This window comes from Octopus sinensis, linkage group LG3, assembly GCF_006345805.1.
Source record: "Octopus sinensis linkage group LG3, ASM634580v1, whole genome shotgun sequence".
NCBI lineage: Eukaryota > Metazoa > Mollusca > Cephalopoda > Octopoda > Octopodidae > Octopus > Octopus sinensis.
This window is the reverse complement of record NC_042999.1, coordinates 129,050,352-129,063,265: the sequence shown is the minus strand read 5'-3', so window position 1 is coordinate 129,063,265 and position 12,914 is coordinate 129,050,352. Positions and strand designations below refer to the sequence as shown.

Sequence of the window (12,914 nt, the reverse complement as noted above, 5' to 3'; positions counted from 1 at the left end):
GACACATACCATTATAGAAAACAAATGTTTAACTAATGATAATGATGACACAATGGTATGTTTCTCTTGTACCTACCCTTATCGGTACTAACTAAATGTAGCCTTCACTTTTTCTTTTCCTCATCCCCACTAAATTTCCCTTTTCAAATCAAATCTTTAACTGAACATTTTCTTCAATACATTCTTCTAAAAGTCTTTCTCTGTCATGCCCCTCTCCACTCATTCAAGATTTCAAAATAAATGTAAGCTACATTAACCTCATACACATGCCTCAGGTATAGTCTCCGCCCTCTACAGCAAGGGTCCCTAAACACAGTACGGCATAGAAAGAATAAATTTTAAAATTTTATTTCTATTTTATAGACTGTCACAGTCTACAGGGCATTACTGCTTTATATACATATTTATATGTAATAATCAAATTATATATTATGCACTTCATTGTGTTTTGTTATGTGTATGATCCTCTGGTCCATGAAGAAAGTTGTCTTGCATGAAATCGGTTTGTGGTGCAAAAATGGTTGGGGACTGCTGCTCTACAGCTTTTAAAGAAAAAGAATTAATTTACATTTTTAGTTTCTAAACTTATCTGCATTTTATTGTAGATACCTCGAGCTGGTCTTTGTTTTTCTTTTTTCTTTTTTCAATTTTTCTTTAAGATTATTTTTGTGAATTCTGCTCTGTCCTTTGGGCCAATTTTTCCCAAGCTAAATATGCTAATTTGCAACTAATTTACAAATGATTCTTTCTTAGTTACTTTTACCTCTCTCTCAATTTAGACATGGCCATGTGGTTAAGAATCTTGTTTTGCAACAATGTTGTTTTGGGTTTGGTCCCATTGCACGGCACCTTGGGCAAGTCCTTCTGCTATAGCTCTGGGTTGACTAATGCATTGTGAATGAATTTAGTAGATGGAAATTGTGTGTGTTTCTTTGTGTTTGTGCTTGTCCCCCAACTACCATTGACAACTGATGATGGTTTATGTCCCTGTAACTTAGCAGTTTGGCAAAGAGAGACTAATCGAATAAGTCCCAGATTTAATGATTAAGTACTGGGATCAATTGGTTCAACTAAACTTTTCAAGGTGATGCCCCAGCATGACTGCAGTTCAATGACTGAATTAAGTAGAAGGTAAATGACAGGTTTTCTAATGTCAGCAGCAATCCATACTCTGATCATTATTACTGCTATTTCAATGCTTAAAGAACTCTTATTGTTGCATGTAAATTTTAGTTTGAAGATAATTTCTCTGTTATAAATTAGATTGAAAGTACACTCTGCCTTTTTTAATCAGTGTTTCATTTTTGCATTCAATGTGGGTATGCGCATTTTAAAAATTTATTTATTTCATTTCATTTTAAATTTTGCATTTTAATTTTTGATTTGTAAATGTAAATGTTTGATAAAAGCAATTTTATAAATTAAACATTTTAGGAATATGGAAATGTATTTTCATTGAGTTGTTGGGGCATGACTGTGCTGCTAGATAAAAGCCAATGATTTAAATATTAATTAGGAGTGGTATCATGTTTTTTCCCTTGCCTATACTGAGAGTCTTACCTAAAGATAAAGGATAATGGTTTTGGATGGGTTGTATTTTATAAATTTACCATTGCATCTCTAAAGTGCTTAATATATCAGTCTTTTTTATCTCTTTCTTTTGTTCTTTTTCTGCCTGTCTTTCTTTCTCTCAGTATATATAAGCTTACAACTTTCCAGTTATTTGCCAACTTACAGCCAGGTGATTTACTTCTGTTGTGGCTCTTGCCAAAAGTTATATCATAATCCTGGATCTAAAGATGATCAACTTAAGAGTTATACTAAGAAAGACTGAAAGAAACTACGGAAACAAACACAATATCCAGATAACCAAGATAGCAGATAGGATCCTTAGGCTGTTCTTGTAAAGCAAGGACACAATGATTTAAATCATAGGTGAACTTAAAACTGAATATTAAAGCAACTATGGACAAGATCTTCATCATTATATAATTTTGTGAGTTCATGTGTCCAATGATTTCATTTTGAATTCAAATAAGGACCTTTGCAACATTAAGCAATGATAAGGTCTGCCAGCATGGCTCTGTTATTAAAAGGCTTGCTTTACAACTACATAGCACTTGGTTCAGTTCCTCTTAGTGACACCTTGGACAAGTGTCTTCTACTATAACCTCTGCTTGATTTAACTTGTGAGAAGAATTTAGTTGGCAGAAACTATGTGGAAGCCTGTTGTTCATATATGTGTGCACACACACAACAGGCTTTTGCCCTATATCTACCAACCAAGTTATACTCACAAGATATTAGTCAACTTGAGTTTACAGTAGAGGACACTTGCCCAAAATCAACTTTTTAACCACATGGTAAGGTCATTATCATACTTATTTATGTATGCATACACACACACATGCATAGTTTGGTAACAAAGGACACTGCTTGCATGACTGTGACACCCGTTTACAGCTATCATGTGATGTCAAGGCAAGGAGACAGTAACACACACTAGGTGCACACATGTGTGCACACACACACATACCTGTTTCTGTCTCTCTGTCATACTCCTCTCAGCACCTGGCACAAAGACATCTACTCCAATACCAATCTTCTCTCAAAGGATCTTTGTCTTGCAAGTAACTTGGTGACCTCACCAGTGCTGGTGCCATGTAAAAAAGCATCCAATCCACACTATAAAGTGATTGGCATTAGGAGGAGCATCCAGCTGTAGAAAACATGCCAAAACTGACAGTAGAGCCTTCTGGGTTGCCAGCTCCTGTCAAACAGTCCAATCCATGCCAGTATAGAAAACAGACATTAAATGATGGTGACGTTTATGATGATTATATATACACACACATATAAACACACACACACACACATATGTATACATGATGGGCTTCTTTTAGCTTCCATCTACTAAATCTACTCACAAGGCTTTGGTTGGCCTGGGGCAAAAGTAGAAGACACTTGCAAAGGTACCACACTGTGGGAATGAACTCTGAAGCATTGGTTGGGAAGCAAACTCCTTACTGTACAATCACACACACACACATGTGTGTATATGCATGTATTTATTTATGTGTGTGTGTATATATATATATATATATATATATGTTTGTACACACACACACACACACGTGTGTGTACGTCTGTGTGTGCAAGTGTTTGTGTATTTCTGCCTTTTACTCTATATTGCCAAAGGATGTAAACATTGGCAAAAAGCCAGTGCTCTTCCTCAAAATTCTTCCAGGTTACTAGATTACAAACACTGTCTCTTCACTCTCACCATTAGAACTTCAACGAACCAATGATTAGCTTGCTAGAAACCTTCAACCAATAACACTATTGTTTACAAATTGCAATATAGGAACTCCTTGCGTAAATAGCATAAAATTGGTAGAATTCTTTACTTGTTTTTGTCATTGGGTAACCTTATTTGCATGGTTGGTACACATAACAGAGAAACATATAACTTTGCAGCCTCTTTACTCATGAGTAAACCATCATTAAGCTTTACAAACACTAGGCCTTGCAGCCACTTAAGATCTCTTGTAGTTACCATCTACATTTTACAGGCTAAACCTTGTGTCCAGAGACAGAACCTATTTCAGCTGTGAATGACTACTGACCATGCATTATAAGGCTAAAAATAGCAGCCCAATCTTGTTCAAATCTCATGTTGTTGTTATGAAAATAAATGCAAGTCTCATCAGTTTAATGTAGCTCCTAGTATACAAACAGGAGGGTTAAAGCTGGAATATCTTTTGATGATATGTCTACTTGACCAGGGCTGACCAAGAAGTCAAGCAAGGACTACCACTGCTTGTATATCTGGAATGAAGCAGCTGATGCACATACATAAATATTCATGACTACAGTCAAGAGGAAAATGTGACCAATAAACCTTTATTCATGAATGGTAGGGTTTCATATATGTAACCTAGTGTGTTGAATAACTTTAGTCACCTGAAATAAGTTAGGCAATTAGCCTGACAAATATTCCCTGCCTCAAATTTAAATAGTAAACATGACGGATAACTACATTAAAATCAGTTGACTTAAACTTTTTGGCAATATAAGTAATCATTGGAGTGTATCTAGTTTTTAAAGCAACTGACCTGTTTCAGTTGTATAAATCTACTCAGTTAGCAAGACTAAGACTGATCAATACACACACACTCACACACACATATATATACATACATGTAGCAATGCCAATTATGAATCTCGACAATATTAGTAGTATGGGGGCATGCACTGTAACAGTGTGACACTGTATCTAGTATTTGTTGGGGATTACCTACTTCTGATGGATGACACATTTGCACCACTCAGTTTACCACCCTCCAAACATGGGTCTGTCTGGGTAGTTGCTGCTGCTGAGGTTTTTATAAGGCCAGAGTGCAAATCCTACCTCAACCTTTTTTAGTTACCTTTTACAATACACAGAGGAAATGCTGGGTCTGTTCTTTGACATGCTGCCCCCCCCCCCCCCCAGCTCTAGAGCAACATCTTAACCACTAGGCCACAATATTGCTGAGGGGAAACTATCTTAGGGGAGCACTTTTAAGCTGAGTTACTGCTGCATTGAATATACTCAGTCCTTATGTAGTAGTAGTTCTCTCTTATTATCAGCTGAGAACATTTATGAATTAGATATGGAATAAATATAACAAGTTGAAAGTATAGTTGAAGAAGGGTATGTTGTAAATATGATTTTCTTCAGAAACTAGAAAGGGGTAAAGAAGTTAGGAAGTTGAATATATGATCCTGTTGTTCATCTTTTAACATTTTTATAAATCTTATCTATGTGTCCTTCAATAAATTATTCTTATTTAAAATTTAAGGGGAAATGTTAATTTTAAAATGTCATTGTTTAACCCATGTTTGTGAAAAATATTGAAAGAAAGCTTAAAGGAACCAAAAAAATATCAAATTTTCTTTAACAAAAGATGTTACTTGCCCAAAATCAACTTTTTAACCATATGGTAAGGTCATTATCGTACTTATTTATGTATGCACATATGCACACACACACACATGCATAGTTTGGTAACAAAGGACACTGCTTGCATGACTGTGACACCCGTTTACAGCTATCATGTGATGTCAAGGCAAGGAGACAGTAACACACACTAGGTGCACACGTGTGCATGCGCTCACACACACACATACCTATTTCTGTCTCTCTGTCATACTCTTCTCATCATCACCTGGCACAAAAGACACCTACTCCAATACCAATCTTCTCTCAATGGATCTTTGTCTTGCAAGTAACTTGGTGACCTCACCAGTGCTAGTGCCATGTAAAAATTTCAGTTTAAATTTCATATGTGCACGTGCCAGCATATATATTGGTGTTGTTTTCCTAAATTACTTGTGGAAAAGACTGAAATGCTAATACAGCTTTGTATTTGTTAACTGAGAAGGTTTCACTATTTATTAATAAATAAATTTGTTTACAAATTTCCTAAGTCCGACCACTTCTTCCTCCATCTTGTATATACTTTAACATTTTGGTTCAAATAACTGACGCGCCTTCAGTTATGATGACAAAGGTTCCAGCTGATCTGATCAATGGAACATCCTGCTTATCAAATTAACATACAGGTGGCTGAGTACTCCACAGATATGCATACTCTTAACATAGTTCTCAGGGAGATTCACCGTGACTCAGAATGTAACCCGGCTGGCCCTTTGAAATACAGGTACTGCTCATTTTTGCCAACTGAGTGAATTGGAGCAACATGAAATAAAGTTTCTTGCTCAAGGACACCTGCTACCAGGAATTGAATCATAAACCTTATGATCATAAGCCAAATACCCTAACTACTATGCCACACACCTTCACTAGGGTGCAGATAATACAAAAGTTGATGCCTTGTTAAGTTTTCAAGAAAACAGAATGAACTTGTGCTTTATTATAGATGCTATATTTATATACTGTATATTCACTACCTTTCTGTTAACAACTTCAGAAATGAAGGTGTATATGTTATTTTTTTTTTCAATTCAAGGATATTTCTTAACTTAGGCAGCAGTCCTAATATCATTTGATAAGATTATATTGTTTTTTATATAGTTATTCCTTTCAGTTTATTTATTTATTGCCTTGTACAAGTGACTGGTTCTGACACTACTACTATTATTACCTCCACCACTCCACAAACTCCCTCCATCACATCCACCCTCACTACAAAGACATACAGTATTGTCAGTAAATTGCATGCAGGTGAGATTTTTTTTTTTAAACCCTGAAAACACCTGCATGTGATTCAGTCAAGATTACATCTTCTTTCTTAAGCTATTTGTCCAGAGGCAATTAACTTCTTCCTTGACTTCATATATTTACAGAGTTCTTTTTGTCCCTATTCCCTTTTGTTGGTTACTTTTTTTTTTCTGTTCATTTCATCTTCAGCCAGTGGTGAAACTACAACAGAGCATTCTGTTACTGGAAACTTTTTACTTGTCAAACATACCAGTGCAGACATCGGATGTTTTATCTGAGCCTACCTTTTAAAGCTAGAAACAAAGAGGAGTTAAACCCACCTTTTAAACATCACTCCATCTATGTCTACTTTAGGCCTAGATTATATGTAAGCTGACTGTTGCAGACTATATCAATAAGTGTCTTAATTAATGTTTTCCTCCTCTGCTATGCACAACTTTTTTTCTGGGACTCTTTTAAGATGCTACAGCAATTTATGATTTGGATAGATTCAATATGAAATATTTTCGACAATACAAGTAAGAATACACTTGAATGGTTTATTGGCTGTTTATAAATAAATTGGCGCATGTGAACACACACACACACCTACTCTCTCTCTCTCTCTCTCTCTCTCTCTCTCTCTCTCTCTCTCTCTCTCTCTCTCCTCTCTCTCTCTCTCTCTCTCCTCTCTCTCTCTCTCTCTCTCTCTCTCTCTCTCTCTCTCTCACACACACATTTGTTTTGCAAGATTTCCTAATGTGAAATCGTGTGTTGAAACATATATTGTTATATTTGTGGATGGTCTCCCCCACCCACCCCCAATAAACACATGCACTATATACTCATTCTTCACTTCAGCTTTATCATTATTATTATTTAGTGTCCTTTGTCTAAATCTAAATTTTTGCCACATATCCTGTGAGCTCTTCAGCAACTCTCCATCCCATGTCTCCTCCTGTTCTGTTTAGTCCAGTCAGTCTTTTGGTATAACAATATATATATATATATATATATACTGTTGTGTCTGGGGAGTGTCATTCTTTTTTAGTGCCTTATAATTTAACACACTCACTGGTAAAATTTCCACTCATTTACTTATTTATTTTTCTAAAATTTTCGTTGCATCTTGCAATCTTTTCAATAGTTGTTGACTCTGTCTGTTATTCAAGCAGTCAACAACTATTGAGAAGGTTGCAAGATGCAACGAAGATTTTAGAAAAATAAATAAGTAAATGAGTGGAAATTTTACCGGTGAGTGTGTTAAATTATAAGGCACCAGAAAAGAATGACTCTCCCCAGACACAACAGAATATGCTTCATCACACGAACTCACATAAAGACTCTTGCAAATCAAATCCCAAAATGAAATATATATATGTGTGTGTGTGTGTGTGTGGGTGGGTGCATGTATGTATTAGAGAAGAAGAGACACAAGTGGCAACAAATAACTTTGAGATGTGTATGTGTAAGAAATCAATTACAGAATCTACCTAGTTGTCAACAAATATGGCCCTGATACTGGGTGCTTGTACATGGGGAGCATAATGAGATGGGCTATTGTCCATCAACTGTCACATTTTATCAGTAATCATAATCAAGACCAAGATCAAATGGTATGGCTAAGGTATGTAAGAATTCTCAACTGGATATGACATTAGGGGCAGCTTCTCATTGCCTTCCACAGGTCCATGGGAAGCTAACAAAATATTTGTCACAATGCTCCTGCATTGAAAAACGTGCTGAGCTTTTATGGTAGAGTACTGTGCTAGGTTAAACGTCCAAAAGAATCAAGAAGTCACTATTTTAAAACATTCTGCTATTGCTGTATATATTGTCTAAGCATCCATTTATATATATATATATATAAAATTGTATGTGTGTGCATGCATGTTTGTGTATATATGTGTCTGCATGTGTATCTGTCTATGTACACACTTAAACATTTGGTTCTTTCTATCAAGTAAATACAAAGCATAGATCAATTGCTATATATTCATGTTCTCCAGTTCCAAGATAATTTTTCTAAAGAACTTGTTTCTTGTCTCACTTTGCTGCTAAGTCCATTAAGAAATTGGGTTACAATGCTCAATCATTCTATTAAATGAGTGGCATGTGTATGAAGATAAGGAGATTCTTAACAAGTTTAGACATCATAAAAATCTATACATTTTTACTGAATTTTTTCCTTTTTTGTTTATGATAATGATCCATTATTCCATTGTGTATGTTTTTGCAGTTTGGGATACTTTGTAATGCTAATTTCTGAACTATGAACCAACATCGATTTTAGTTTGCCAGATCAAAGAAAACTGAATGTGTCTTGTTTTAGTGCACAACCTATAAAGAATTGAATGCCTAAAATTGCATCTAAGCACTTTTATTCAACCAAAGCTGGAGTAAAAAAATGGGTTAAAAGTTGCAATGATACAATGGAGGAGATGAAAACGACTAAATCAGATAAAAAATGGAATTCAGTATAAAGAATGTTGATGCCTCTATTTCAACAGAAGTACAATATAATGCATTTGAGTGTTTCATTATTTGCCTTAACAACTCCCCCTTTCAGCTTTTATTAATATCTACAACTATGAAGGTTGTGAGCTGGCAGAATTGTTTGCACACCAGGCAAAATGTTTAGCAGCATTTCATCCATCTTTACATTCTTAGTTCAAATTCCACCCAGGTCGACTTTGCCTTTCAGGGTCAATAAAACAAGTACCAGTTGAGCACTGGGGTTGATGTAATCGACTTGCCACCTCCTCCAAAATTGCTGGCCTTGTGCCAAAATTTGAAATCAATATTTACAACTATGAATGTAAGGTTCTCTTGCCATCAATGAGGAGATGTCATTTAATAATTGTTGAAATATATGCCCTCTTCATGCAACATTTGCATTAAGGAATATTTTGTTTATTGTTCTAAGTGTAAAAATTTTAATGTTTGCTTTCAGTTTTAAAGACAAGTCTTTAGATTACATATTGGCTATCACAATGCTTCCTGCTACTCTGAACTAGTTGTGTACTGATACTATTGCAACTATCCAGGTTTTTCAGTTGTAGGTGTTTGGATTGGGCATCAGTCATATTATTATCACCAGTCAGGAAGGGCTTACTTGCAAAGGTCAGAGGTGCTGATTAATCCGGGTGTATGCACAGGTTATTGAAAGATTTCTATTTTGATATAATTTGAAAATGTTAAAGTTGTACAATACTTCTATGTAATTCTAAAATTTCCGTAGTTATCTAAAGTAGTGAATGATTTCACTTTTAAAACTGCTTACTAGTTCATACTTGTGTGTGTGAATAAGAGGTCAGGTATGAGCTTTGTGAGACAAGTTGACTTCTAATATCTGTAAATATTGTTTGCCTTTCAAAAGTATACATACACTTTCTGTGTCTCTTACTCATTCACGCACACACACACACACTACATATATATAGACACACATGTATATATATTTATACTTTTCTATTCTTGTCTTTACTTTCTAGATTGGCTCATTTTGAATATGTCAAAAGTGAGGATTTGGAGAAGATTGGCATGGGAAAACCTGCTATTCGACGTTTGCTTGATGCTGTTAAAAGGAAACGTACTCTCAGGAAAAAAGGAGGGATTTTTGAAAAGGTAATTCTGTTTATTTGTGTTTTTCCTTTTATTTTTTTTTATATCCATAGATATCCCTATACATTCTGAGCCTAAATCCCACCCCTCATATGCAGTTATTCATCCACTCTATGCAAGGCAAGCTCTGTGAATTTGTGGCCTTGAACCTAATATCAGAAATTAATAACATTTCTGTACATAGAATTTTCTCCCTCTCCATAAACTGATAATACAATATAAAATATGTATGGATTAATATCATGGTAGTTTGCAAGTTATCATTAATATGTTGTGTCTATGTACAAAATACTTCACTTGTGTTAGTATTAAACTGTGCAAACATGATGTAGCTTACAGTGATAAAGTATAAACACTGAGACAAATTTCATTCTTTGTGCTGAACAAAGCAGTCTTCAAACAACTTAAGTTTTCATTGATTTTTGCTGTGAACTTTTTATATTTTAAAATATTTTCTTTCACTTTCATATTAAAGTAATGTTAAATTTAGTTTTATTTTGAGATTGAAATGAATTCTGTCTCCTAAGTGCTTTGCAAGATTTACTCAAAATCATAAGGAATTTTATTTTGCTACTTATACTTTGTGAAAGCACACTGTGATTGCTTGAAGTCACAGTTTAACTAATCTAATCTAAATACATTTCAATCAAGTTTTCTGTGGTACTTTTTGAGCTGCTCCTCTTGTAATGATGTATTCATTTACATCGAGGTTTAAGGCGGTGAGCTGGTAGAATCGTTAGCACACTGGGCAAAATGCTTAGCAGCATTTCATCCATCTTTACGTTCTGAGTTCAGATTCCACCAAGGTTGACTTTACCTTTCATCCTTTTGGCGTTGATAAAATTAGTACTAATTGAACACTGGGGTCGATGTAATCGACTTACCAACTCCCTCAAAATTGCTGGCCTTATGCCAAAATTTGAAACCCATTTACACTGAGATTTATTCTACATCAGCCATTACAGATAATGGCTAATAATCTTCAGTTGTAAATTAAAAGTATGTTATTATTGGTGTGTTTGATGATTGTTGTTGTTAAGCCTGAAGTTATCTCTGATCAAGCAGACCTATTAATCAAAAGGCATCCAAGAGATCCTAACCACCCAAGTAGGAGCTGTAGTATGGTTACTTGATCTGCTAGAAATAGTAGCCAAATATTCTTGAAATCACACTGTACTGTCTTTTGATGATAGTTGTTTATTTTGTTGTTTTATTCCTTGTCTGTTATCATGATACTGAAGGAAAGGCTTAATGATCAACTGAAGTTCAAATGATAACGCTGAGGCTGTACCAGTAATGACAGTAACTGCACTATAAATTGATAGTTATTTGACTAGCTCAGCTCAGGGGAAGTAATCTTTCCTTCAGCTTGATAAGTACTTCTTTTGCCATGTCTAGTTTTACTGACATTAAAAATATCTCCATAAGTTCATGTTAAACAATTTCTCTAATTCTTTGTTTATTTCTTCCTCTGTGTATATGCATGCATATATACTTCTACACCTCTATATCTATATACACATACATCACACACTCATTTTTACATGTACACTATGTAAGAAATTATTTCTAGCCTTGCTCTAAAATAAGTGTGGTGTTACAACGTCCATAAAGAGCAGTTCCAGCTACCAGATAATCTATATTTTGAATTTATTGGGTCTCATTAAGCTTTAGTGCAGTCATAGAGCATACACTCTATCAGTCAGATTGTTTATGTATCAATCAATATTTAGTCTAAATTATTTGGTTGTGTTATGTATGTATTTATGTCAGCTACAACATGTATATTTATGTATTTATGTCAACTACAATAAGGTTGACATGCAAAATATTTTTTTATCTTTTACTCAATGCTGTATTTTACAGTTAGCCTGTTATAAAAAGTTTCTTTAACAATATATTCCAAATAAAGCACATATGTAATCCCAACATTCTTCAGGCTATTGACAGTGTTTGCATATCACATGAGTTGTGTTTATTTAATAATGAAATATGATACAACAGCAAAACAACTGCCTTCTTTGATTTGGGGTCAAGCGTACTGTCAGTGGTGGAGCTACACTAGAAACTCTCAGTATGTGTGTGCTATTTGTTGGAGAGTTACTATCAAATAGGAACCTGATAGCAGTACTAACCTTTCTGAGCTATGTTGAGGGTTCAACTGAAGTAGAATAGACAAGTAATTAGGATAGACAACAGTAACATTTCAAAGTAACCATTATGTGGGAGCAGAAGATGAATCCTAAGCTGAAGCAGTAACTCAAGAACTAAGTGAAGAACTAATACAATGATATGACAAGCTCACAGACAATCGGGGTGACTATAGCATTAGACAGACAGTAAAAGGGGATAAAAAGCTGTTGACAAAAAATAAACTGCTGCATCTGAGGAAACACTGAAACTTATATGAAACTTTTTGCTGCTGCTCTCTCTAATACCAGCTTTTTTAAGGATATAGCCTATTAATCCATTTTTATGTATTAGAATGTGATTGTTTCCTAATCTAAACCAAGCAAGAAAAGATTGATTTCTATAGATATGGCATAGAAATCTCAACCGTTAGTACAATAAACATAGTATGATGCAGATTTCTTGTCATCTACTATCAGATTATTGATAGTAGTTGATGTTTATATGTATCTACCAGAGAAATACAGTTATATAATGGCCTTATGTCTACTTATGAAATTTACAGATATTGCACTTTATTTTTAATGTGATATTATAAAGAACTGCAATTTTGATTGACATGACAAATATTGTTTAAATAGACATTAGGATGAATTTGATGACCTACCAGATGATGCAATATGTCTGTGAGAGTGACTTATCCTAAATAAGTAATCACTTGGATATTATTTAGTATTGTGTGCACCATTTTATGTAACATAACAATATTGTATGAAAGAAAAAAAAATTATAACCTTGATTACTATCACAAGCTTCTCAGCTCTGACACCAATTCCCAAACTGCTTTGTTGATGGAGTTTCCTAAAGAGCTATGATATTTAATATGTAAATACTCCATCTTTGCCTGTGTCAAGTAACTTCCAGGTGGTGCAATTACAGTACATCTAATGGATAT

General features: G+C 34.6%; 1 protein-coding gene across 7 annotated transcripts in view; it reads left to right on the top strand.

Moving 5' to 3' along the window:
- Window positions 1–12,914, top strand: part of LOC115209179 (activated CDC42 kinase 1) — a 228,873-nt gene that overhangs the window by 179,486 nt on the left and 36,473 nt on the right. For all 7 annotated transcript variants that reach the window (XM_029777419.2, XM_036501310.1, XM_029777416.2 and 4 more), the window contains one exon: window positions 9,700–9,832. In XM_029777419.2, the coding sequence (XP_029633279.1) occupies window positions 9,700–9,832 (133 nt within the window). The remainder of the gene's footprint in view (window positions 1–9,699; window positions 9,833–12,914) is intronic.